This window comes from Henckelia pumila, chromosome 4 (genome assembly GCF_033568475.1).
Source record: "Henckelia pumila isolate YLH828 chromosome 4, ASM3356847v2, whole genome shotgun sequence".
Classification (NCBI taxonomy): Eukaryota; Viridiplantae; Streptophyta; class Magnoliopsida; order Lamiales; family Gesneriaceae; genus Henckelia; species Henckelia pumila.
The window spans coordinates 14,580,893-14,608,335 of record NC_133123.1 but is presented as its reverse complement, the minus strand read 5'-3'; the positions used below and the strand labels follow the sequence as shown (position 1 = coordinate 14,608,335).

General features: G+C 34.3%; 4 protein-coding genes across 6 annotated transcripts; 2 read left to right on the top strand and 2 right to left on the bottom strand.

The window, feature by feature from the left end:
• On the top strand, positions 1 to 6,205 carry LOC140867035 (65-kDa microtubule-associated protein 5). 2 transcript variants are annotated; one of them, XM_073272105.1, is made up of 11 exons: positions 1 to 241; positions 1,098 to 1,244; positions 1,529 to 1,780; positions 1,869 to 2,084; positions 2,290 to 2,445; positions 2,553 to 2,712; positions 3,154 to 3,305; positions 4,465 to 4,552; positions 5,395 to 5,468; positions 5,553 to 5,627; positions 5,771 to 6,205. In XM_073272105.1, exons 1-11 carry the CDS (start codon positions 152 to 154, stop codon positions 6,020 to 6,022), a joined length of 1,662 nt encoding a protein of 553 aa, XP_073128206.1. In that variant the 5' UTR covers positions 1 to 151; the 3' UTR covers positions 6,023 to 6,205. The 2 variants fall into 2 exon arrangements, with proteins under 2 accessions (XP_073128206.1, XP_073128205.1); XM_073272104.1 differs by having other exon boundaries at positions 1,041 to 1,244.
• Positions 6,206 to 10,803: 4,598 nt separating this feature from the next.
• LOC140867060 (uncharacterized) lies at positions 10,804 to 12,963 on the top strand. Its single transcript, XM_073272132.1, is given in 2 exon segments — positions 10,804 to 12,347; positions 12,350 to 12,963. Coding segments are annotated over 2 exon segments (1,704 nt in total). The 5' UTR covers positions 10,804 to 10,969; the 3' UTR covers positions 12,676 to 12,963.
• Positions 12,964 to 14,697: 1,734 nt separating this feature from the next.
• On the bottom strand, positions 14,698 to 18,960 carry LOC140865940 (uncharacterized). Its single transcript, XM_073270782.1, has 7 exons — positions 18,356 to 18,960; positions 17,753 to 17,944; positions 17,563 to 17,661; positions 16,742 to 16,873; positions 16,383 to 16,520; positions 15,608 to 15,826; positions 14,698 to 15,304 (listed from the first exon to the last, which is right to left on the bottom strand). The coding sequence occupies exons 1-7, from the start codon at positions 18,779 to 18,781 to the stop codon at positions 14,972 to 14,974; spliced, it is 1,539 nt and encodes a 512-aa protein (XP_073126883.1). The 5' UTR covers positions 18,782 to 18,960; the 3' UTR covers positions 14,698 to 14,971.
• A 1,084-nt stretch (positions 18,961 to 20,044) lies between these two features.
• Positions 20,045 to 26,718, bottom strand: LOC140864859 (vacuolar protein sorting-associated protein 36). Of its 2 annotated transcripts, XM_073269251.1 has the most exons (10): positions 26,019 to 26,718; positions 24,856 to 25,059; positions 23,233 to 23,326; positions 23,031 to 23,088; positions 22,833 to 22,902; positions 21,926 to 22,061; positions 21,772 to 21,856; positions 20,602 to 20,652; positions 20,502 to 20,522; positions 20,045 to 20,431 (listed from the first exon to the last, which is right to left on the bottom strand). In XM_073269251.1, exons 1-9 carry the CDS (start codon positions 26,634 to 26,636, stop codon positions 20,513 to 20,515), a joined length of 1,326 nt encoding a protein of 441 aa, XP_073125352.1. In that variant the 5' UTR covers positions 26,637 to 26,718; the 3' UTR covers positions 20,045 to 20,431; positions 20,502 to 20,512. The 2 variants fall into 2 exon arrangements, with proteins under 2 accessions (XP_073125352.1, XP_073125351.1); XM_073269250.1 differs by having other exon boundaries at positions 20,045 to 20,522.
• Between the last annotated feature and the right edge of the window lie 725 nt (positions 26,719 to 27,443).

Sequence of the window (27,443 nt, the reverse complement as noted above, 5' to 3'; positions counted from 1 at the left end):
TCTTCCTCCTCCTGCTACCTCCCTCTTCTCTCTCTCTCCTCTTAAAAATGGAATCTTTAATATTCATTCAATAATTGCGTTAAGATCCCCCAATTGCCTCTCGCAGAATCCCACTGATTTTTTTTTTCTAGGTTTCGCCTCCGTCGCAACCATGTCAGTTCGTAGCATCGGCGATTCTTCGCCGCTGTCTCTCTCGAAATCCGCCACCACCACCTGTTCTTCTCTCCTCCGCGAACTCCAGGTGATTTACGGTTTCATTTTCTTGGTCATTTTACTAAAATAGCAGACGTTCAGTTTCTTTTGTTTTTTTAAAAATTTATTTGTTCCGGGCTGCGTAATGTGGAATAATTGTGTTCGCCGCCCGTTGTTTTGATGCATTACTGAACAAGTGATAGTTTTTAGCGATGTCTACGTTCGATGGAAAATCCTTTCATTTTTCCTTTTAATGCTGTGTTAGGACCTGAATTTTGGCGATGATAAGGAAATGGGAAATGAAAGGTATTTGACAACTGGATCTCAATGACATACCCAATATCAAAAAACATGTAGCAATCTTAAATACGTGGCGCATGTAAATGAGTATCACTACGGATTTACTAGAATAGATGTGTAAGCCAGTAAAAATCTCTGGTTATTTTATATTTGCATGACCATTTCTCTAGTGTTTTCCATCAAAACCTCTCAAAGGAGAAAGATTTGTTTTTGCATTTCACTTCAAAATCCAAGTTCCAAATAAAATGGAGCAAAAGTGGTGAGATGTACAGGAAAGCACCATTCTGATATTGATTCAATTTTAGCTTTTCATAAACCTGATTGCAAGCTGTCAATATACTGATCTAGCTATGAGAAGGTGCTGATCACAATTCACAACATGCAGACATCGACACTCGTGTCAGTTGTTCCTCTCTCCTGGCTTACTGAGCATAGAAAACATTAAATGTTTCAATATAATCTGAATGGAATTTGATATATATTTGCAGTTTCATTCTTTGGAACTTTTGAATACTTGTTGTTAAACGTGCCTTCGTTTGGTGAAATAGGAGATATGGAATGAAATTGGAGAGTGTGACACTGACAGAGATAAGATGCTTCTACAGTTGGAGCAGGAATGTCTTGATATATATCGCAGGAAGGTGGAAAGAAGCAGGAATTACAAGGCCGATTTACTGCAGTCTTTAGCTGCGTCTGAGGCTGAAATTGCTGGACTTGCTTCTGCTCTTGGGGAGCAGATTTCCTATCCAAGGGTCTGATCACTGTCATTGTTTTGATTTCCTTTAATTGAATTTCATAGTAATTGTTGTGCATCTATTTCCATTCCAAAAAAGTCATGTCCTTTTTAATCTACACTGGTTTCTGAAATGACTCGTTCTATCGTTTCATTCATTTTTATTGAATCCATAGTCTAGTTTTTTTTATATTGAGTTGATCCATCATGTTTTCTCTACTCTCTAGAAGTCAAACTTTTAGTTATTTTCCGAGATAAATGAATATTTCACTGATTTTAAATTGTCTCTTCATAATTTGTCAGTTTGATAAAATGGAGAACCTCAAGCAACAAATATCTGTTATAAGCCCCACATTGGATTTTTGGAGGCTAAAGAAACAAGAGAGGATTAAGGAGATTGCCGAAGCCGAATTCCAGATAGCTCGGATCAGTGCTGAAATATCTGGTGATGATCAGATCATTGATCGCGAGGGAATTCGAGTGGATGAACTAGACCTGACAATCAACAAGTTGCGAGGGCTAGAGTCTCACCTTCAGGAGCTTCAGTGTGAAAGGGTTTGGGTTTAAGTTTATTTTTCCCTTGTAGTTTTGAAATTGAAAATTGTTTGATAATATTCTAACTGCACCGTGTTTATCGTTGCAGAATCTGCGTTATCAGAAGGTTAATAGTCATATCAGTGCAATTCACGACCTCTCAGTTGTCATGTCTCTAGATTTTAAGAAGATAATGGCTGATATTCACCCAAGTTTTATCGATACGGCAATTGGACAATCAAAGAGCATAAGCAATGAAACACTAGCCAGATTAACTAATGAGCTAAATTTACTGAAGAAAGAGAAACAACAGCGGTTATTAAAGGTAACCCTTAATAACTTCTTGTTCTCTTTTCTTCATGTCGGAGACCTAAATATGTTGTGATGTTTCCGAATTTCCTCTTTTTACCATATCCTTGGGTTGATCTGATTTTAGAATGTAAGTACTCATGTCAAATTAGAATGGAACCATTTGGATTGTAATCAATGAGTTGTTCCTATTAATCTTCTAACGGTTTGTTTGCCTGCAGTTACAGAAGCTTGGAAGAACTCTTTTTGAGCTCTGGAACCTCATGGATACACCTGTAGAGGAGCAACAAAAGTTTAAACACGTCACTTACTTAACTGCATCAGACATCGAGGAAGTTTTTAGCCAAGGATGTCTATCTTTTGACGTCATTGAGCAGGTCGTTTATGTTTTAGCACACTTTTCCGCATGAATTCTCATTTGAAGATGATTCATTAAAAACTAACCATCTTGTTAATACTTACTGAGTTTTTATCCTGCTGATAGACCGAAGTTGAAGTTGAGCGATTGAATGATTTGAAAGCCAGTAAGATGAGGGAGCTTATATTCAAAAGACAATCTGAACTCGAAGAAATCTACGACGTGATTCATATGGATGTTGATAGTGAAAAAGCTCGGCAAATTCTCATCACTCTGTTGGAATCTGGTCCTACTCAATTATCTTTTGTGATCGTCAATTTGTTTTTGCTTCATAGCTTTGTAACCTTGAAAGCCACAAAATTTCTGACTCTTATTTACTATTTAGTATTATTCACTTCACGTTCCTAAAAAAATTCAAAGTTCATTGACTCTCTGTTCTTTCTTTTTTTTTTTTGTATGCAAAAACTTTTATGAGCTATTCCTGTTACCTCATAATGCCTTTTATTATGCCCCATGTACTCAGTCTGGTTTAGTAATTGATAAGGCTGCTAGGTTTGACGAAGATTTCCTTCGGTTCACATCTATATATTTCTTCTTCATTGTTGTTTTTAATCAAGAGGAAGAAAGAACTATACGTCAGCTCTACTCAGACGCCTCCCTGCATGAGTACTTTTCTTTGATCACCTTTGTTTTAAAATATTATTACTAATTGGATTTTTAACTGCAGGTAACATTGATCTTGCTGATCTTTTGTCAAGCATGGATGATCAGATTGCAAAAGCCAAGGAACAGGCTCGAAGCAGAAAGGATATTTTAGATAAAGTGGAGAAATGGAAACATGCAGCGGACGAGGAAAGTTGGCTTGACGAGTATGAGAGGGTAATGTTTATTATGTTTTACTTTACTAAGACCTGGACTTTAATACTGCTGGGTTTAGAGAGCATCTGTTCAAATCTATAACCTCAAGAGGAACTGAGGAAGTTGTAAATTGCTCTTTTTTTCTAGTTTTAAATTTAATTGTTTTCCACTATGATGGGTGCATACACTACTGTCATATCTATTGTTAAAATAATGGAAAGCTCATAGATTAGTTTGAAAGTTGTCCTTGTTATCTCGTCTCATTGGTTGATTAATGATTGGTAAGTTAACCACCTTCAATCTTGATAAGTTAGTTACCTTCTACTCACGTTATGAATGCCATCCAATGTCTTTTCTTTGTTTTGTGGCTGTCACTTCTTTCAACTTACCAACTCTTGTCATTAATTTTATGCCTATGTATTTTATCAGAGTTTATCCAAATCAAAATCAAGGTTCTTATATGATAAAAGTATGTTTTTCAAAGTAAAGAAAATTATTGTCTAATTATAATTATTTTCATGTATACCATGCCACCTTGTGATCTGTTATTGAAAATGAAAAATGATAATTTTTTTATCACACGTTTACAGTAAAGAAATTTATGTCTATTATGGCTCCAAATAAATTGGCAATCGATTGTTAGGAAGTAGGAACACATATTGTGCCCTATGGCGGGGACTATCAAACATGGACTATAGTGGCTTACAGTAGTTGTTTCCACAACTACTGTACTACTGTAGGCAATTAGACGAACTTGACTTTATATGGCCGTGATGTTGATTAATTTGTTCTTGTGTCACCTTGTTCTGATTCATGCGATTCTAGAGGTAGTATGAGTGGTTGGTCAGATCCTATTGCATCATTGTATTATGTTCAAGGAGGCAAAATCACTCTGCAGTCCTCTTTTAGCACACTTTGATCTATATATTTTTGCTATTCTCGAATTTCCATCTCTTTTCCTTTTATATTTTACAATAATCTAAAGAGTAATCTTCTAGACTAATAAAATGTGTGCCATGCAGTGGGAATTTGAACACTGATGATACCTCCTCCCCCTACACCCCCTTTTTATTAATTCCTTGCACTCACTACTTTATGCCGGCAAAACTCTCCTATTTGAGTATCTCTGCATGAATTATTTGAGTTGCTGAGTTTCATGAAAATTGACCTCTCTTTTTAGGATGAAAATCGTTATAGTGCTGGAAGAGGAGTTCACAAAAATTTGAAACGTGCTGAGAAAGCTAGAATTTTAGTAAGCAAGATCCCATGTGAGTTCTTGATACTGAGGTATCTGTTTCGCTTTGTTTCTCTTATAACAATTGAGTAGCACCCTCAGAAATTGATGAATGTGTTTTGGATTTTAGGGTTGAGCATATTAATAGATTAAATATGCTGCTAATAACCAATGATTCCAAGTCCTATATCCAACATCCATGAAATCTCTCTTCCCACAAAATCCCGAAAGGGCTTATTCACTGAATGGGCAGAGCACACATGAAGGGTGTGCCGTTGACACTGACTAAAATAGATACATAGGCACGGAACATATATTTAACATAGTCCTCATTTAATTTTGATTAAAATCCAAGTCACTACGCCAAAAACTGTGACAGGTGATTGTTCGACCACACTCATTGATTCCAACTAAATAACAAAGTATGATATTCTTCACCAGTGAAGCACTCAACACACTTTAATATTAATTGAAATACATTCTAACCCCTTCTCAAGACATAGTAATGAGGTATCATGGCTGTTGGGTGTGTAATTTAATGTATTTCTGACAGCTAAGTAAATTGATGGTTGCTTCATATTATGATAACTCGTTTAAGGCATGCTCTTGGCGTCATCTTTCAATTTAATTTTTTTAGGAGATCTTTCAATTTAATTTTACTCGGGGTTGTATCAAACTAAGCAGGTTCAGGTTTCTAACTGTTTTATTAACTTCTGAGACAGGTTTCTAACTGTTTTATTAACTTCTGAGATTGATCTCACATGTAGGAAATACATGCAGGGACAGAGGCTAGATTCTATTGTTTTAGTTTATCGTCTATTTAAAATTAAATGACGTGGATTTAAATTGAAAGTGATGTGTGAAACTCTACTGCAGCTCTTGTTGAGAATCTAACTGCTAAAGTAAGAGCTTGGGAGCTAGAGAAGGGAATGCCGTTCATCTACAACAAGGTAAGCGGCTTGGCGTGTTTCATGTTTTATCATTCTCAATGTATGTTGGAATCTTTGATTTCTAGTTCTACTTTTGAGTTCCAGGCTCCTCTTTTACGGACACTGGAGGAATTCACTATTTTCCGGCAAGAAAAAGAAGAGGAGAAACGCAGATCTCGAGTATGTCATTGTGTCTTACTACAGAGGAAAAAAAAATCAATGTTAGAGATACTGGCACATAAACATTAAATTCCTTTATCTAAAGAAAAGTTTCGATTGCCACTGTCGATCTCCATTAGTTTGATGAATTATGAATATTATAGGAACAAAGGAAGTTACAAGAACAGTTAGCTACAGAACAAGAAGCACTGTTTGGTTCAAAATCAGCTGTCAAGAAACCTTTGGCTCAAAGCACATACAGCAACACAATGGTGGCAACACCAAATGGTCGTCGTCTGAGGACTACCGCTAATCTTGGAATCTCAGGAGGCAAAGACAGAAGAGATAGTGGCAAGACCGGTAGTGTAATTCCCATAAACTACGTCGCTCTTCCAAAGGATGATAGGTGTAGTTAAATCTAGTGGTTTTATCCTTCACACTTAGCTTGTCTATATTTACTTGATTCTGCTCTTTTCAAAGAGTTGGTTCGTGTTTGATTGATAGACTACTCTTAACACTAATCGATTTTCTTGGATATTATGATCAGCCAAGCTGTGGTGTATCGAAAATTTCTCAACTTTGATGCTACATGCACACGATCAAAGTTCACTGAAAGCAATTACATGTTAGAAATTTAGTTTGAAATTAATTTTGCAAGTACGTTCCAACATGTTATGATGCAAGAAACTCATTAATACTCGATTATCTTTTCATATATATTTTTTTAACTCTACTAGCGGACTGCAGGTTTTGTAGGTTACACTTGCACATGTCAGAATTTAGAAAATTTGATGAATGTTGAACTAAAATTATGATTATATCTTAAATTAATTCACAACAAACCAAAATTATTAGGTAGATTGGTCATTTTATATGATTTTATTTTTTTTTGTTATTAGATGTTTTCTTATTTATCAAAATGACATTCATTTTATGACCTTTAGTGTCTTTTTATTTACAAAAATGTCGTATATGTTGCGTTTTAATGACTATTTATTTATGAAAACATTATATTTTTTGTATTTTTTTAATTTTCTTTTTTTTTTTAAAAAAAGACTGTACAAGCATGCAATGCATGCGCGGGGTGCTAATATGAAATGATTTGAGATGGTGGAATTTCAAATTATTTGAATGGATGTAAACAGTTGATAAGGATTTCAAATTCACTTCATATCGGTGGACAATTTTAATAATAATTACGATGGATTTCAAATATATAAATTGAATGTCATTTGAAAACATCTTCTAATTCATTTTTGTCATTTTCAATTTTTTGACCAGTTATCCTCTTTAACCGACAACCCATGGTAGGTTGGCCCGTTCGTCTAGCTGATGACGGGCCGAGGCGAGACAGATCAGTCCAATTTAATAGGTCTAATCATTAATGATTTAATAAAATTGTTTATTATCTATAACGTATCATTATTTTAATTTTTTTTTGAAAATATAAGTGATATTTTTCGTCAAGGTGTAATCTTTCGTACTTCTTTTTTTAAAAAGAAGAGAGACAAACAATTATAGCTTATTAAACACAACTTATAAGCTTTAGGAGCTTATATGTATGGTTCAAAAGTCCACTAGCTTAATCATAATAAATTAATTAAATTATATTATTTAATGCATGTTAGTTAAGAAAATTCAATTGTTATGTTAAATTACGTTATTTATTTAATGCCTAAAATTTTATGTGATGTAATGTTATTTTAAAGTTTTAATTGTAACTAATGAGCCGATTTTGGATTCCATTAGTCATATTATAAGCGTTTAAAATTCTTTTCTCCTCTCATTTGGAACGCTTACTCTCTCTCTCTCTCCCAAAAATCTTCCTCGCACGTTCAAACGCAAGGCTAGGGTTCTTCGATTCTCGAGGTCAGATCGCTCTGCAGTCCAGGTTAAATCCAAGCAACCGATTCAGACAAGTTTTTAAATGTTTTGAAACTCATTCAAGGATATACGTATTTTGAATATAAACCCTATGTGAAAATTTATGATGATTGATGCATGATTATGAATAAATTTTCAAGTATGGTGTATAATCGTGAAGCGTGATGCGTTCCTGATGACTATGTTTAAAGTTTATTGAGATTCAAAGGATTTAGATATTTGAAAAATCAGAATTTTAGTGTGTGTTGATTACGTAGAGTTGTGATTCAAGTTATTTGATGTTGGTCGTTTTTGGGCAAACCCTTTTCGAATTTTGAAGGTTTTACATGTCCAAGATTATTATTTTTCAGTTGTTCAACGTTTTTGGGTGTATTGGAGTCGAAAAGGATCGAAAAAGACCAAAAGAAAACGATTTGATCACCTGCGCGCCGCTGCCTGAACCTTCAGAGAGCGGGGTCGGGCACTCGAGCGCACGGGGATGCGCTAGGGCGCGCCCCAGCGCTGTCCAAGATTTTTGAGTCATGTCATTTTGATTTCTAAATGCATATTTATGGTCTTTTAAGTTATTTTATGTACTTTTAAGAGTTCTTATGCAAAAAGTTTCATGTTTTGAATGTTCGAGACAGACAGAACGATTTGCGTGGATCGATTATGCTATGAATTGCATGTTTATGTTATTTTTCCCCATGAAAGCTATTTTACCATGAAATGTTTTGAAGTACGTTATGCATGAATGAGTTCTTGCATCAGTTTTAGTTGCAGGATGTTTATTAGGGGTGTTCATATTTCGGATAAAACCGAAAATCCAAACCGAAAAAATCAAAGATCGAACCGAACCGAAAATCATATTTTGTAATTCGGATATGATTAAAACCGAAGTTTATTTGGTTTGGTTTTGGATTATATATGTCAAAATCGAATCGACCGAAAAAACCAAAATTGAATTAAATTAATAATTTTATTTATATTTTTTATTTATATTATATATGTTATGAGATCATATTTAGTGAATGAATAATCATTTTGAATAATTTTTAGTTTATTGTTGTTTATTTAATTCATTGTTGTTGTTTATGTAATTTTTAGTTGATTGTTGTTTATGTAAGTCATTTAAACTTTATTTTTAAAATTTTTACTAAAAAATCATGTCAAAAAAACATATTATATTTTACAATATATTTGTATTATTAATTTTAATAATTGTATCAAAATCAGAATAACAGTATCAATTTTTTTTTAAAATATTATAAAACTGTGGTTGGATATATGTCCTTGTATTGTTTGTTAATTTTTATTTATTCATTATATGACTATAACTTTAATTTGTGTGTTGGGGTATTTAAATTATATGTTGGATGAAATTTATGTTTCTTTTATTGTGTTATATATTATTAATGATAAAACCGACCAAACCGAACCGTATAAACCGATCCATTATAGTACAAAACCGAATCGAACCGAACCGAAGTAAAACGGTTTGACTTTGGATTATATTTTTAATAAACCGAAAACCAAAAAACCGAACCGAAATTAGACAAATTAAAACCGAACCGACTGATGAACACCCCTAATATTTATCACGAAGTTTAAGAGCACGAAATGATGAAGTTATGAAACGTATGAGAAGTACGATGATATGAAGGATGCACAAAAATACTTTGATGTTGTATGTGAATTTTTGGTGGCAAAACGAGACAGATAATGCAGGGTTTTGGATTTTCAGGTTGAGCTTCGGAAGTGCCTTCCCAAAAATTATGTGCTCAAGAATGCAGGGTTTTGGATTTTCGGGTTGAGCTCTGGAAGTGCCTTCTCAAAATACGTGCTCAATGCAGGGTTTTGGATTTTCGGGTTGAGCTTCGAAAGTGTCTTCCCAAAATATGTGCTCAAACGACGGTTGCCACAAATGCATGTATTTCATCACGTAAGATGTCAAGTTTTCACTAAATGTTCATGTTATGTCATAAATTTAAATCTCAAGATTTTTATGAAAAGTTTTATATGCAGTTTTTTGCTGAGTCTTTAGATCACTATACTTGAATGGTGCAGGTAATGACGATGCTTTGGATGATTTTATTGATGAGTATGCAAACGGGCATGAAGTCGGGTCGATGGGCGATGCATGAGTGCGATATTTATTGAAAAAAATATTAGAATGTTGGAGAAACAATATTTTGTTTTGTTTTGATGAGATGAGATGAAAACAAGTTTCATTATTTTCTTTTGATGGTCACGTTTGGCAAAAACTTGAAGATTTTCTATTACAGTATTTATGACGCATTTTTCAATACTTTTAAGAAAGAAGAATTTTTAGTTTTCGCAAAGATTTTATGTATGAATGTTTGAGTAACGTTCCGATAGAGTTTGGGACGCTTATAAGTCGTTTTAGGAACTTATAAGCTGTCAAATTTAAAAATAAGTTGTTATAGTGTTTGGATAAACTTATTTTAAACAACTCAAAAATGTTGATGTGTTTGATATTATGAGATCTTTTTATTATAAAAATTATCAAAAAAGTTTTAATATTACAAAAATAATGTAAATAGTAATATATATACAAAAATAGTTTTAAATTTATTATAAATTTTAAACATATATTAAAAAAATAAAAATATTTTTAATTTTAATTTAGAAAAAAATTGATAAATCATGTAAAAAAATGAGCAATGAACATTGTGAAAATTTAATAAAATATATTAAGATAATATAGAGAAGTAAAATATCAAAATAATATATTTTCTAAAAAAGTAGGGTGATTCTAATTTTTTTAAAACTGCTTATAAGATGTCAAAAAATATCTTATTTTGACAGCTTAAAAATTGTTTGAAAAAAATAAACAAACGAATTTAAAGAGCTTATAAAATTTGAAATAAAGTTGTTTTAAAGAGCTTATAAGCTCTGACAAACATTAATTTGTAAATAATTGCAAAAATATTATATAAAAGTTTAAAGATCTGAAAAAAAGGGTAAGAAATAAATAAGAATAAAAGTTAGTGGAGTTAGTATTTTTGGTAATTATTTCATTAGTTTATAATGATTTATTTTGCATATCGTAATAATGACAATATAATTTAGTGCATTTAGTAATCGATTTATTTTGCATATCATAATAATGACAATATATTTAGTGCATTTTGTAATTTATTTTTTTTTACCACATCATTAGTATCATGAAAACTTTTTTGTAGAACACATAATAATAATAATAATAATAATAATAATAATAATAACACAAAATCTCCTGTTCAACTATTTTATGATATTCATCTCCTAATTAAATGATGCATAAAAATAATATTAATTTGAATATAAAAAATATATATATATTTTATTATATAACTACAAGAGGACTCTCCGCAAGAGACCTACACTAGAAATAATAACTTTCTAACTTTGAAAGCTTCCCTCTCACGTTTCAAATTTTCCCAAATTATCATATCACGCTTTGAAGAATTTTGATCTCGAATCCAAACTTCCCAACAATGGCTTCTGAGATAGAGCGGATTAGCGGCCACCGAAGAAGTGTTTCGAATTCCGATCAGAAGAAGCGTGTGAGTAGTGCGCGGCGGAGGGATCGGCGGCATAGAGGCGGAGACGACGATCACGAGAGGAAGAGGTCAAGTGATCTCGATATGGAGAGCAGCGGAGGGGTTTATATACCGCCATTCAAATTGGCCAGAATGACCAAGGATATCCAAGATAAACGCAGCGTTGAATATCAGAGAATGACGTGGGATGCGTTGAGGAAGAGTATCAACGGATTGGTTAATAAAGTGAACGCCACTCATCTGAAGAACATCATTCCCGAGTTGTTTGCGGAGAATCTGATCAGAGGGAGGGGTTTATTTTGTCGATCGTGTATGAAATCTCAGATGGCTTGTCCAGATTTCACGGATGTGTTTGCAGGAATGGTTGCTCTGGTTAACTCCAAGTTCCCTCAAGTTGGTGATCTTTTGTCGAGGAGGGTTATTCTGCAGTTCCAGAGGGCTGCGAAACGCAACGATAAGCCCCAACTTCTTGCCACACTCAAGTTTATTGCGCATCTGGTGAACCAGCAAGTCGTTCATGAGCTTATTGCGCTTGAGCTGATGACATTGCTGTTAGAAAAGCCTACCGATGATAGCGTCGAAGTGGCAGTCGTTTTTGTTACGGAGTGCGGTGCGACCCTGCAGGACGTTACTCCTCGAGGTTTGAGTGGCATATCTGAGCGATTACGTGGTATTGTTCACGAAGGAGAGATTGATAAGAGGGTCCAGTTTATTATTGAAGGTCTCTTTGCATTGCGGAAGGCCAGGTTTCAGGGATACCCGGCCATTCGACCCGAACTGGATTTAGTTGAGCATGAAGATCAACTGACACACAAGATCTCCTTACAGGATGAAATTGATCCCCAGATTGCCTTAGATATCTTCAAGCCGGATCCCCAGTTCTCAGAGAATGAGAAACGATACGACGAATTAAAGAAGCAATTACTTGGCGAAGAATCTGAGGATCATGATGCAGCAGAGTCAGATGATGATGAGGAATTGGAGAAGCAGATGAAAATAAATGATGAGACGGAGACAGAGATGGTCAAGCTTCGAAGGACTTACTACTTGAAGATTATGTCCAGTCTCGATTTCGAAGAAGCTGGACACAAGCTACTCAAAATCAAATTAGAGCCTGGGCAAGAGATGGAGCTGTGCGAGATGCTGTTGGAGTGTTGCTGCCAGGAAAGAACATACATGCGCTATCATGGACTTCTTGGGCAGCGGCTTTGTATGATGAACAAGGTTCATCAACGGAACTTTGAAAAGTGTTTTGTTAAGCAGTATTCCATGATTCATCGATTGGAGACCAATAAACTGCGGAATGTGGCCAAGCTCATTTACTAGGCACAGATGCGCTCCCTTGGCATGTTCTGTCCTACATCCGGTTGACTGAAGAGGACACATCTTCTTCTTCGCGTATTTTCGTCAAAATTCTCTTCCAAGAATTATCCGAGCACCTTGGCATCCGCGGGCTTAATGAACGTCTCAACGAGCCCACGATGCAGGAGTCTTTTGAATCTATCTTCCCGAGAGATGCTCCAAAAAACACTAGATTCGCCATTAACTTTTTCACTTGCATCGGCCTTGGCGGAGTCACAGAGAACTTGAGAGAGTATCTCAAGAACACATCATGCAACACCAAAAAGCAACAGAGATAGAATCGAGTTAGAGTCGACGGAGAAGGAAGAAACATGGTTATCTTGAAACGTCATAATATTTGTTATTATTTCATTAGTTATCATGATGAGAGTTTTTTTTTTTTTTTTGGTAGAAGAAGATTGTTTTACATTCATTTCATATTATTAATATAGTGGATTAACTGACATTTGCTTTAAAATACTAGTAGTATGCAGTGATTATATATAATTTATTTAAAATTTGTGTATCATATTAGTTATAAAATATTTATATTTTTACAACTTCAAATCCACTTCCTTAACATTGTATGAAACGTTAATAGTGTGAAATCATTAAATTATTTAAAATCAAAACCAAATCTCATCTTTAAACCATTAATATTTTATAAAAAATGACAAACATAATGTATATGAAATAGAAAAAGCTTAATTTTTTTTTTTCCAAAAAACTAATAGAAAACTTTGTTTAGTAGTTTTCTATGGAATATGCTGAAAACCATGTAATGAACTTGCATCACTATGTTTGCAGCCATGCAAAGGCAATCATGCTTTTTATCTCATATCATCAATATCTATATTTCCCTAATCTTGCCAAGCTCTTTGGAATTATATAAATATGCATATTCTACGTTCTCTAATACCATAGAAAATGCTATCATGCACATACCAATTGTTATTATCTTTGTACTAGTATTCGTAAAATTCTTTTTTTTAAGGAAGTGGTTTGCCCTTTTTTCACATTATTAGTTAATACTTACTATATAGAGTCACTAACTTCCGCTATAACTCTTTTAATGAACACTGAACACATATGATGAATTAAAGGTAATAGTGAACCACTGAGGCTATTTACAAAGCCAAAGAAACCTGAAGTATCGAGGAAAGCTTGAAAATTACAATATCTGACACTTCGGTCCCTGAAAATATAAGAAACCTACAAGGAAAATAAAAAAAACAAGAACCAAAACAGTTAGTCCATAAACAGAAGACAATCGAATATTAGAGCACTAATATGGAAGACTCGAACAACATGCATGTCATGTGACGCGGCAAAACCTAGAGTGTATGCAGCATATATATTGCTTCTGTCTCATGTCAAGAATTTGTTAATGTTTGGTAGCATGCATTGGGAACCATCCAAAGAGCCGATGCTGCAATTCCTGCAAAGAAGTTCACTTCTTCCATCCACTATCGTCCGTAACTCTTTGATAGCAAAAAGCTTTCACTAAAATATAAAATATGAATTCCCCTAATAACCTAGGGAATAAATCCATTCAAGACACATTAATGATTATTGTATGTTTTAATTTTCCGACCACATTCAATTACAAGTACTCAATTGATATAACTTATTGTTCAATTTATGTATAATTAATTGTTTTTTTCTATGCCTAATTACACTAAACTATGCTTACAAAATTGCACAAAAAATCTACTAAAAATATATAAATGGAAAATTAAAATGATAAAATATTTGTGCAAATCATTAAATTATTATTTATTATTATTATCAAATCAAAAAAATTAAATATAATAATATTTGTGCAAGCAATAGGTCAATCGATCAACTTATTGCAATTAAGTTCTAATCATAAATGTACTTATATATAGTTATGTTTATATTTATATAAACAAAAATATATATTTACTTTTATGCCCTAGATAAAATTTGAATATTTACTTTTATATCCCTAAATATATTAATGTAATCTTACATAAAATGTGGAATAAAATGATCAACTTGTCAATTTACAATTGTAAATTTTATTTTTTTTTGTTCACACTTTTAGATAAGTAATAATAGATAGATAGGTAATAGATATATATCGTTTAACTATAACAAAAATATAATATTCATAACGAAAATTTAGTTTGATATAATTTTGAAGGTTTTTAGTGCAAAATAATGGAGTGATATATAACTGCATCTTTTGTTCGAAGTGAGTCTAACAAGGTATATTCTATGATCCACGGGTAAATGAATTAATGGTGTTACTGTTACATCAGGTGTATCACATAATCCCGTATCTAAAAAAGCAACAGTTTAGTTTCATTGTTATTCCTTGGAATCTCAGCTTTGATTTAACAATCAATACAAACAGGAGTTTTTTTAACTGATCATATGGTTCGAGTACAACAGAAAAACACACAGACCGTGTGATTTTCCTCTCAAACTTGCATATCATTTGGCTGTTTACATGCACAAATGTCAATATAGACCATCTTTACCAACAGGGACAAATCGACCTCGTTTCTTGGTGTGTGCCTCTTTCCTTACTACAGACATAAGAATAATAAGTCTTTTCCATAACGTTACCTAAGAAAAAGGCAGAAATGAGATGGCACAAGCTTCACATAAAAGTAAGCTCCCGGACTTGATTTGGTTGAGGTACACCACCTTGTCGATAAACACGTTATCAACGCGGTTGCGCATAATATATTCGTCAGCATCATAACATGCTCTTGTACTTGCCAAGTCAATTACATTCTCAGCTCCCTTCTCAAAATGCTTGATGTAACTCCTAATGCTTTCATTTTCGGACTGTTTATTCGCGAAGGAGAACTGGTATGACTGAGTGCTAACTTCTGGTTCAGAACTACATTTATCCATTGCTTTCCCAGAATCCTCGCTGTCATGACGAAGCAGCACCTGGTAGTAAAAAATATTTGTGATTGACAGAATAATTGAGAACTCCACAAATTTAATTTGTTGTATATATATGTGTGACACACAATAATCAACCAAATCTAGATCAAGTATAGAGAAAGGCTTTATGCTCCCTTGTATCTGCCTTGCATACAGATGAAATGAAATAAACAAATACATAAAGGACATCTGGGAACCAGAATTACTTTCCAGATGTCCTTGCTCTCCATTGTTAAAACAACATGAATTACTGAATCGCCAAACAAGTTTAGGGAATAAGTTACGCCACTCAGCAAATAAAATAACCTGTTTCTGGTGAAGGTCACTGCACTGATCATTACATAATATCGTGCAAGGACTTCCTTTTAATGGAGATGAAGAATTTACAGCAACTGAAGAATAAGGTTGGTCTTCTGCTGCTGAAAAGTCAGAACTATCAAAAGTTGATAAAGACACACATTCATCAAAATATGCCATAGCTTCTTCACTGAGACGGTTCGACACCCATTTCCTTTCATTGCTCGTCTGAAATCAATTAAAGTCGTGTCAGTTTCATTTAGAAAATACATGTGTAAAAGGAAACAAGTTGTCCATATTTGATCAGGAACTGAAAATTTGCTAGCTATAAAAGGTTTTTCATTTTTCTATTATCATAGATGCAAAATTAACAGTTATCACTTCCCAAACACAAAGATAATAGAGGTAGAATCAGGACCCTAGGTTCATGGGACGCTGTCATGACTCATGACGTGCAAAGGTGTTACCTCAAAATTCAAAATTCAAAAAACACAACCATAGAACGATACTTCAAAAGTTACAAAGCTCTCCAAATACAAGTTTCATGTTCTGAAAGGACTGCAAAATTATCTCATGGTCTGAAGTGTAAAAATAGTTTCTGAAGATAAGTGATTAAAATTTAACCATACCATTCATCGAACTCTCTTTCTTTCGCTATACAGATGGGGCTTTACACAGTTTCTTTTACACAAAAAACGCTTTTTCTATACATATCGTAGTTAATATGAAATAAGCGCAAGTTTGTTGCAAAATACATATCGTAGTCAAGAGTATTATTGATTACCCTTCTTCCTCGACGAGACTTCTGAACACCAGATGTCTTCGGATCTGGAATCATCTCCTTGAGAATTCTGTCGAGCTCCTTCCCACGATGCTCTTCGATAGCAAGATCTGTTCGAAGTTTTCTCGCCCTTTCTTCAGACTGCAAAAATATAGTCTAATCGATAATGTCACGTTTAAATGGAGAAATATTTCCAAAAACATTGAAGAGGAAAGAGACTCAGAGTTTGAGAGGCACGTTCTGCGAGGAGCAAGAAACTAACAAATTATCATCACCCAAAACATCTAGAAACTTAAGTCATGCGTCATTTCTGAAGTCATAGCCATATAGTTCTATAAAGCTTGAAGGTGGAAAAACTTCACCTCTTGCAGTTTTATGGAATATTGCCTTCTAATGTCAGATGTTAATCCAACAGCCCTCGGATTTACCAAGTCTGGAGTCATATCAGGAACTTGTGCAGATGTAACAATGTTCGTATTCTCTCTTCGAAAAGCCTGAATAATAGCCAAGAAAAGGAATCAAGAATGTGTCTTTCAGAAATATGAAACACAAATAGTATGTGCAGATGCAAGTGAAGAGAAGTAACAGATCTTCATATAATTTTGAGGGCAAATACCTATGTAGCCCCTTCAATCTGTGCAGAGCGGACTTGGGACTCAAAGTATGGAGGTTACGTGATCAAACAAGACATATTTTATTTTATATTATATCAATGTTTAATCATCAACGTGCTCGGGGAAATGTGGTGGCTCCCGTAGAAATATCCATAGTCGTGTGGAGCGTCAAATATACAGTCAAACCTGTTTAAACGGCATTTCTTCATTTTTTATAGATAACTTTTCCTTGAATTATGATTATGTTTTGTTCATTCAAGTGAATGCAAAAAGATTTATGTAGGCAAGAAGAGTCACTATAGGAACTCAACATTGGGCACCCGTGGAACAAGTAGAGACTTTATTTTAACTCGTAAAACCATGAAATTTTGCACGCTATAAGTTGTTTTTGATGTCTCCTGCATACTTAATGGTAGTATCATATCATATCATATACACCAAAAGAAGATATATATCACCACCTCGATGTTTCCCCACTGACAGTAATATGAGGGAACAATCATGGTCATAACTGAGGTGGACAAAGTTACTGAAGCAAATCTAGTAATTCAACACTCCATCAAACTTACATTAAAATCATCACATATAGCTTTAATAGTTTTCTCCTCAGCTTCCGATAAGGAACCTGTTGAAAGGCCATCCTCCAAAAGTGATATTTTCATACTAAACTGGGAGAACACATACGTTGGTAAATCATATTAAGTATTTTTGTGAAATAATGAGTGATTGGCTTAATAAAATAGCACAAGTCGTACTCACAGCAGAGTCATCTTCAGAACACCAGATTTCTCGATTCTGGGTTGCTGTTATTCCTGAATTTTTCACACTGCCCCTAGTATCGACTCTATTCCTTGCTGAATTGATTCTATTAGTGCCGTCACCGATCTGTTCTTTTTTATTTCCGCTTCGAGCATTTGTAGATGTTGCGGTATCATCCACCTCATTGTCAATCTGCCATCAGGCAAAATTCACAATAAAAAAAACTGCGTTGGGGAAGCACTCATTTCAGAGTAATTATGTTCCAAGGACAAAAACAGGCTCATTAACTAACTTATCCAGACATCTATATCCAATCTCTCATGCCCGCAAAACAGAACTGGACACACTACTAATTTTCCAGTGAACCCACTTTCATTAAACATTTGAAGGTTGCTTAAATTGTGACCAACCGATCGAACAATCATCAAGAAAAAATCTTGCCATACTTGTCATTGATAACTAGTAAACCTAACAATCAAGAATCGATCCTAAAATCAAACAAGAACTCTCACCAGTATCTCTACAGCCTACAATATCATCCACATTCACTGAGCTAACAATTAAATAGTAATCATCGAACAAAAACCCTTATAAAAATATAACCTCGTAAACTCCTTTATCATGTGCCCTGGACACGGACCTCCCCCGCACCCTGGACAAACTCCGGCCAATCCCATTTCGAACACTGTCATTCCTCGTAACGGAACGCCCCCTTACTTCACTAGCAGAACTGCCACTACCCCTTTCTTTAAAATGATTCGAAGAATAAGAAGACGGTTTAATTTCACCATTTTTCAAGCTGACTTCTTCTTTCTTTTCCGGAGGTGAAGAAGACGAGGTCCAGAAAAGAGGGTTGTCTCTCCGAACCGAAAATTCGGAGGAAATCGAGTTAGAGTCCTCAAATGGGAGGTGGGTTTTTCGAGAAACGGCATTAACGCTGTGGGATCGGCGCAACGAAGGCGGCTGCTTTGCGGCTTTGGGTTCTGGTGCAACTCTTCTGGAGGTGGACTTGAAGGCGGCGGTTGCCATTGAATGGGATCACAAGAGGAAACGAATGAATCCAAGAACAAGCATGTATCGTGGATTTCGTTGCTGAATTCTGTCGTCACTCAAGTCTTCCTTCGATTTTTCCGACGGGTGTGCGCCAAATTTAACATTCTTTATTTGTTTGAATGTCTTTTGGGTTCTCTTTCTATGGGGGAAGTTAGCAAATCATTTTTACGAAGTTAATTGTCCCTTCAAAGCTTAACCTGTTTTGTATTAATTGCTTACGTGAAAAGAGCATTGAATTTGCCGAAAAAAAAAGAGCACTGAAGGTCAATAAATCAAAGGCGTTGATTCTTCGTCACAATTATATAATCTTTACTTTTTTATATAAATTAAAAAAAATTGTTGAAAAAACAAATTTTGTACAAACTTCCTATTTTATTCTTATTTAATGTATTCAAAAAATAATTACACAATTTTCAAGTTATAGTTAATAGGGGTATATTAAGTAAATGAGTGTAAAAAAATTGTTAAATATGATATATGTCTATATATTTGGGACAAAAAAAACATTGCCTATATAATTAGGATGGAGAGAATATATAAATTTTCTTTCAAGTCAAATTCGAATCCAAATTATTTTGTTCGATAGTTCATGAACTGCCAACGAGTTTTTTTTAATATTTTATCGGTATAAAAACACAACTAGATATTAAAACAAATGCATTTAGCTCGCAAATATGTTCAAATATTTCCAGCCAAATTCGAGTCAAGTATTAAGATTTTCGAATTTTGAATCGAACTCGAATTTAAATATACCTAATTCGAGTCTTACAATTTTATTCATTTTCGACTCCATTCGTTTACCTGACAAGAAGACGAAGAGATCTCTAGAATTTTTTTTTGCACAAGTATTTTTTTTTAAATAAATAAATAAATTTTAGAATTAAATAGAAAGCATGATAAATGTAAACATTCCTATAACTATCATATGCATTGTAAGAACTAAAAACTACAGGAATTACTGAGCCGATAGCTGAATGATGGTTCATATATCGTAAAATTTATAATATTTTTTTAATAGAAAAATCAATAAATTGTATATTTTAAATTTAAACATAAAAACTCACATGAAACGATTTCGCTTCTCAATTTTGACAAGTTCGAAGATAGACCTGTTTTAAGTCTTACCTACTCAAATTGAAATTGAAACCAAAGGGCGCCCACATGCATTCCTTTTTCCCATTTTACAGTCATGCTTGAAGAATGGAGATATACAACATATGCTTATCTAAATACGAGCAATTAAAGATTAATTATAACGAATAGAACAAACTTCATCAACAAAAGAATGCAGCATAACAATCACGAGTAGAGAGGGAGTTCCAAAATTCCCTTGTTATTCAACAATGTCGAAGTGTAATGTACTCATGGCAGACCAGCAAAACTAAGATATTCCAATGATTTCAATTTTTTTCCCATATAATCTAAATGAGGCAGAGGAGGCAAGTCACACAAACACCACACATGACCTTCTAAGCTGTCACGAACACTGCTCCTGGCACCCGACCGGTACTTCCATCACGAACAACCAGCCCCACTTGGAAGCTAAAAAATGCAACTCTCATCACAGGTCCGGTCCAGGTGTCCTCTGCTATGAAGCTCATTTCTCAAGAGAATAAATAACCAAACCTCCATAAATTCCATATCCGATCATCACGGTCTGGAGTCTGCCTCCCTTTGACAAGGTAAACTACCTTACCTGCAATGAAGTTATGAGACACTGCATTGAGAGAAATCACAGTGAGTGTTCAGACAATAATTTATGGTTTACAAAAGTTGGTATGTAGACAACATCTCACCTGGAAGAGACAGCAATAATCCAGCTGCTGTACCTACTGTGATCTTTCACTCTGCATTGGTGAATTCGGATCATAAGTTTACAGGGTTGAAAAGTGGAGTGAAGCACGTACAGCAGGAAAACACAAGGAAAAGTGACCATGGAATGAATACGACGTAGCCAAGTTGGCTGTAAAATTGCCGCTAATATGTAAGACAGATCCAAGTTATATTATATATATATATATATAGAGTTTCTTTCAAGTGCCCACCTACCATGCCCACCACCATGCCCACCAATGATGTGGCACTATTCTATTGGACCTACAATTTATCACATCTTTATCACATCCAATAGAATAGTGCCACATCATTGGTGGGCATGGTGGTGGGTATGGTAGGTGGGCACTTGAAAGAAACTCATATATATATATATATATATATATATATATATATATATATTGTGTGTGTGTGTGTGTTCCAATGACAAGTATATAAATCAGTTTTAATAAGCAAAATCTGAAAACTACTAGTACTTGAATATAAAATGAAAACTAGGCAATCTGTGGAACTAAGCTGCATTTGATGATCTTAGAGGAATATGAAACTTCATTATATCTTCCCCGACGCTTTTCATGCTTGATTATTCTATACATGCAAGCAGCTTCCTTTCGGGTTGAACTGTTTTCTTCTTTCTTTCTAAGACTTGAGCAATAGGTTCTCCTAGGTTGTTTCACCGACATTCTTCAAACAGAAGAGGTGACTTGGCTAGTTTTATTTCTTACATAAAAAGTTATTCTCTTTTTGTGGATTTATAGGATATCAGGCAAATTCTTGTCAATTTCATCACATGACTTGTTAAACTCAAAACAATTGGTTCTTCAAAAAAAAAAACAAAAAACAAAACAATTGGTGCTAATTGCCACCACCAATTTTCTGTGATAGTGATGTCCCACTTTGTTTAATTTATACTTCATATTGCGAAGAGCAAAGTTGTGTCCTATTACATCTCGGTAATATATTAAAAGTATAGCACAGAAGAATGGTAAATACCTAAAGGAAGAAGCAAAAAAAAATCCATGTCATTCAATCACAAACACGCACATGTACCAAGGGAGAGAAGAAAACTATCAACCTGAATATAACATGTAGTATAGCAGGAAAGCATAGTCAACAGCATATTTTCAACTCACAGGTATATATTTTGTGGATGAAGTTCGTGAAAAATATTGACGTAAAAGCGAAACCCATCAGGACTGACATCTCTGCTCAACAATCCTGCAAGAGAAACCAATCATCAAATCATAAACATCACTTTAGCTTGTCAATACAACAGAAACTACATGCCTTTTCCTTCAGCAGCAAGGAGATACTCTTTAGCCATAGCTGGAGCAACACCCAAAGTCCTTGCAGCATCACTGGCACTGATCCCAGCTAGCATGGCCTCTGGCTTCATTATCAAAGAACTGACTCGAGCATATACCTTAAAGAGAGAATGATTCAGATGACAATAACTCGATAGTAGTATACATCAACATTTTACCAGTGTGTGTCAGAAACAATATATATACAATTTAAAATAAGCAGACTATACCACTCCCGCTGAGTACATATCACTACCTTTACTTCATTTGTTGGTTACCACCAATTTATCAATCAGAAATGTCCCCTTCCCTAAATTTTGGTTTTCATCATATTTTTATCAAAAAACTGGTTTGGTCACCAAAAGATATTATTGAAGATTACAGAAAAAATAAGAATTTAATTTTTTATAATCAAGTGTTTAGATGCCTCTCTTACAGTAAATTATGTGTTGGCATTACTAGGTAGTAGTCAACCTAAACCCATGAAGAAAAATGTGCTATTCAAGAGGGCACCGAATTAAACCTTTTACTTTACCTCCTCAAACCAAATAGGAGCAGCAATAGTAAACGTCTCAGTCATTTAATTGCACTCCGGGGAGAGGGAGCCATAATTTTAAGGAGCACAAATCCAATTTGAAGCACACAGCACTGGAGATAGAAGATATAACAGTACGGGAAAAAAACAGCTTGCAGATAATTAAAATCTTTTCAAAGGTTCTGAATGTAAAACTGATACAAAGCATGTCTAAGTTCGCTATATAATCTTCGCTTTCTGTCTCTGAGATACTGGAATAAGTATGTTGGAGCATAATGCATCCACAAATGATCACAAGGAGAAGACTCCAAAAATAATAGCATTATAAAAGCATGTGATATCTAAAAGGAATCACCTCATCATCACTGTGGGATTTACTCTGGATCACCATGACACCACTATCAAATTTCCGAAGCATAACCGAACTGATGGAATTAAAAAAAAAAATTATAATTATGAGTTAATGAAGAATAAAACATGTACTAAAAATCTCAATTTTCTCTACAACTATCAGAGAAGCAGCAGAATAAGATGGACACAAAATCGTACGTACACATCAAACTTTTCCCAGAGAGAACATGCTTGTAGCAAATCATCAGGTGAGATCAATTCTGAGAAAGAATGTAACATCATTATATAATAATTCTATACACATGCACAACGAGCAGTATTCGGATATGCCAAACTCAAACAAAAACGATGAAATTAGTCGACGAAAAAGAAACAAAAGAAAAAAGATGAATTCAAAAGCAAACCTGTCCCACGGGCTCGATTGAAGAGGCAATATATATCAATAAGATTAATCATTCCTCCAGCTCTTTCTAGAGGTTTCTTGACAAAATCTGCGAGCTAAAAACCAAGATATTTTTAAACACCAGTGGCCAAATCAAGGTAAAACTAAAAGCTCCAAAAGTTGCATAATATAATAAATGTCATGAACAGTAATAGTACATCTAGTTCAATAGGAAGTTCAGATGAAGATGTTCAAGAAGTTTTAAATAAATGGAAACTATCTTTAGCAGCCAAATTCTGGAATCCTGACTTTTCTAATTTGAAGCCTGGGTGTTCGCTTTAGACGAATTCTGGATATATGTCCTTTCATTTGTGTCTATTATTGGGTATCTGCCTCCGTCTAGCAGTATGATCAGCATAAGAAACTGAAGTTCTGTTTGTTGCCGAACCTTGTATCATTGAAGCACTATTCTCATCTTCACATGTTCATCGACGCTATCATCACTCATAAGAACATTCAAATAGTGGTCGAGAATCACAAGGACATTTCCATTTCTCCAGTAAATAATCTACAATCCATTAAAACAACCAAACCTCACACGGGCACACACATGAAAAGACTGGAGACACGGTGTCCCTCAAAATTTCAAATCTATATCATTGATATCATTTAGTATCCCATCTGAGTGATCTAATATATCTGCTATGTTGCTGTAGTGTAACCCCACAAAAATATAACCACTCTATGGAAGTTACCCGTGTATAAAATATCGGGATTCACACCAGAATCCCTGAAGCTTTGACTAATTTAGTGGAAAACAACAGTTTCCCATTCACAAGAAACAGGTTTACATTCCTTCATAAAGGGGATATGTTTCTATAATAACATTTCTCCAATAAAACACTTGTAGTGTGATTACTTCAAAAAACTGCAAGAATTTTAAAATAACATGAGAAGTGATGAAACCTCTTCAACAAATATTTAGAGCAAACACACGTAGTTTACAAGATATTAGATGAATCAATAAGAATGGCATGTTCAGGCTTAAAGTTACAGGTATATCACCCATCCAAAAGTGAGCAACATTCATCAGATAGTTTAAAAGTTACTCGTTAGATAGCTAATACATTTAATGATAATGACATTCAACAAAGGCGGCTTTAAATCGGGTGGCATTTTTCAAAAAATTGACAAGGGTGGTCATGAGACTTGAACTAATTACCCATCCTTGGTTTGGTATTGATAAATGACCACATCATCCAAAACCTCAAGTAGTTTGAGAAATGAAACATATTTATATATCTTAAAATGAGCAATATATTGTTAAATCTACTTTAGTAAGAGATCAACATAAACTTTAGTAAGTAAAAAAAAAAAAAGTAAGGCAACAACAATATCCACACTTTTAATGGCCATTAATTGGGTCGGAGGCCTTTTTCTAAAAAGTGGTCATGGAAAAAAAAGGGAGGTAAAGAAAAAAAATAAGAGTACCACAATTTAATTGTTGACCAAATCATTTATGTATAGCTAAATTTAACGAGTGACACACAAATTTTACTACTTCAAATGGTAGATCAGATTTCCAAGATGAAAAGCTTTCCCAACCATGTTGGACAAACTAGCACATGAAACAAATAAAACATACCTGTCGAGATAGTTGTTGATGATATAAAGCACCAGCAGACTCTTTTGTAACTGGAGATACAATACCAATACTCAACAGCCAATCTTGCATCTCTTCCTTACTACCCATCTCATCGTCACCTGCCCCACCAGTTTGATTATTTGAGCCTGATAGAAGCTTTGACCTCATTTTCTCAGCAAGCAGCACCATCTCCTTTGCCTTACTCTATTTTTCATTTTTTCCCACAATCAGAGAAGCATAAAAATAAGTAAAAGGACAGTTAAACTCAGTGATGAACTAAATCGTTATTTAGTTCTGTTAGTGGTACTAAAGTTACAGATACCAACTTCACAGCTGGATAGTATTTTCCGGATTCTTCAATAGTATGTTTAGAGAATTTAATGACAGAAATCCTACAATTTTTTAAACAAGTGTGCTTGACTATCCTCCAAATTCTGTGTTAAACACGGTTCGAAATAAGAATGGTCACAAACTTTCGGTGGCATACTCATCCTCCGCAATAAAATACATTTACTGTCACAGTAAGGCAAGGACTGCTAAATGTTTCGATTTTCATGCAGCTTGGTCTGATTCTTAAATGTTATATTCATCCCTTAAAAATGCAATAATTCCAGAGCCACACTCATACATGGTATATTAATTCATGAATGTGCCTACTTTTGATCAAATTGTTGACACGTTTACACAGTCTAAATACCGATTTCATCATTTAAAGCCCACTTCTAGATTCGAAATATGCACCGATCTCACATTAGCGAAGTACATTTGGCTACTGTACCAGAAGGAATACATAGTAAAATACTAAAATTTGCATAAATGTACAACTATCCTATAAAACTTGACTTTTCCTCCATCCCACGGGTTAATGTAAATCTTCATGATTATTACCGCGTACTAAACCAATCAACTTGACAGCAGCAGATGCATATGGGATCCACTTTGTTAACCATTCATCAAGTTGTGACAGTTATGATCCCACCTCGTGCAATAAAACTAATAAAAGTACGGAATCAATTCGATAAACCAATGCCAAATTTGACATATGTGCAATTCATATTCTTTCGAAATGAATACCAAAGTTAAGGTAGACATACTAGCCAAATTTCACTGTTATATGAGAAATATTTTCAACAAATCAATCTATATTCAATACACTTACAGACCATCAGAGCGTTTAAATCCTGAAAAGCATCCTGCAAGCTCTTGTCAGTACTCTCCCACATCTCCTGCTCTTTCCTCAATATCCCAGCCACGCCCACCACCGGCATCCTAACCGCCAACGAACTCTCCCCCGAGCTCTCGCCCAAATTCGAACCCGAGGCAGACCCACCAGCTTCCCAGGCCCTTCCTCTCCAGGCATCCCAAAACTTTCCCAGAAATGAATCGGGGTCTGTTTTCCCTCTCAATACCAACGTAATCGCAACATGTTGGGGACCATTTTGGGTGATTTTACCATCCGGCGTAGCCCCTACCTGGAATCGGATTCTGGGACTGTGGAACATGGACTTCAGAGACTTCTTGGAGGAGAAAATCTGTTGGATTGCAGAGAGAGGGACGTAATGAGAGCTAGAGTTTGCTGCTGCGGTGGTTGTTTCTTGGGGGAGAAAGAGGAGGCGGTGTGTGGTGAGGATGAGGAGGCCGGATTTGAGGTGGGGGAAGGAGGTCAGGTCTTCGGAGAGAAGGTCAACGGCGGAGAGAAGCGAGCACTCTACCTCTCCGGGGTCCAGAACCGGCCGCCCGTTCGCCGTCAGCTTCGCCGCCGGGAGAAAGTTCCCGGCCATTACTGTTGACGATTCCAAAGGAAACTTCGAACAATGATCGTCTATGCCTTTTCCTCGTAATTTTTGCGAATATTGGTGTAAAAAATTAATTAAATGTACCAAGGAATTTATGTTTTTCAATGTACCGAGTAAATTATCCAAACACAATTATTAAATTATAGTGACCCAAATAATGCACGTATTTTATAAAAACAAAAATAAATAATAAATAATTTATTTTTAACGAAAAATATTAATTTTTGAAATTAAAATAATAAGAGAGAAAAATATAAAGAAAAATGATATTTATGCATTATATATTGTAATAAATAATATTTTAAAGTTTATTTTCTTGCATCATTTGGATTATATATAAATAATAAATTCAATTGTTTCTCTGTTTATTTTGAGTTATTTGAGTTCTAATATAGTGACTATAAATAATATAAAAATTGGGTAAAATTCATTTTGATATATAAATTAGTGATAAATTGGTAAATTGATAAATGAACGATTGTAAATGACTTTATTCAAAAAAAAAAAATTATAAATGATTTAATTAGTACATCATCAAATTAAAAAATCGAATTTACTACGGTTAACTTACTTTTTTTTAAGTCCAACTACCATTACTAATAAAATCAATTAAGTACACAATTTTATTTTGAAATTTATTTTTTGAATAATTTTAAAAATAGTGTATTTATTTAAAAATATATTATGAAAATACGATGAAATAAATATATGTTAACGGAGGTTGGTGATATTGTTTTTAATATTAAAACAAACATAATCACTATTTTAGTTTTTCAAATATAGTATAGGTCT

Excerpts from the sequence above, each read along its gene's own strand:
- LOC140867035 (XM_073272104.1), top strand. The coding sequence starts at position 152 with ATGTCAGTTCGTAGCATCGGCGATTCTTCGCCGCTGTCTCTCTCGAAA. Across the intron at positions 1,781-1,868 it reads AGGAGCTTCAGTGTGAAAGG|AATCTGCGTTATCAGAAGGT; the intron begins GTTTGGGTTTAA and ends TTATCGTTGCAG. Across the intron at positions 2,446-2,552 it reads CTTTTGACGTCATTGAGCAG|ACCGAAGTTGAAGTTGAGCG; the intron begins GTCGTTTATGTT and ends TCCTGCTGATAG.
- LOC140865940 (XM_073270782.1), bottom strand. The coding sequence starts at position 18,781 with ATGGCAACCGCCGCCTTCAAGTCCACCTCCAGAAGAGTTGCACCAGAA. Across the intron at positions 16,521-16,741 it reads ATTCCATAAAACTGCAAGAG|TCTGAAGAAAGGGCGAGAAA; the intron begins GTGAAGTTTTTC and ends ATATTTTTGCAG. Across the intron at positions 15,305-15,607 it reads GTGACCTTCACCAGAAACAG|GTGCTGCTTCGTCATGACAG; the intron begins GTTATTTTATTT and ends TTTTACTACCAG.
- LOC140864859 (XM_073269250.1), bottom strand. The coding sequence starts at position 26,636 with ATGGCCGGGAACTTTCTCCCGGCGGCGAAGCTGACGGCGAACGGGCGG. Across the intron at positions 23,089-23,232 it reads CAATCGAGCCCGTGGGACAG|AATTGATCTCACCTGATGAT; the intron begins GTTTGCTTTTGA and ends ATTCTTTCTCAG. Across the intron at positions 20,653-21,771 it reads CATCCACAAAATATATACCT|AGTGAAAGATCACAGTAGGT; the intron begins GTGAGTTGAAAA and ends TCACCAATGCAG.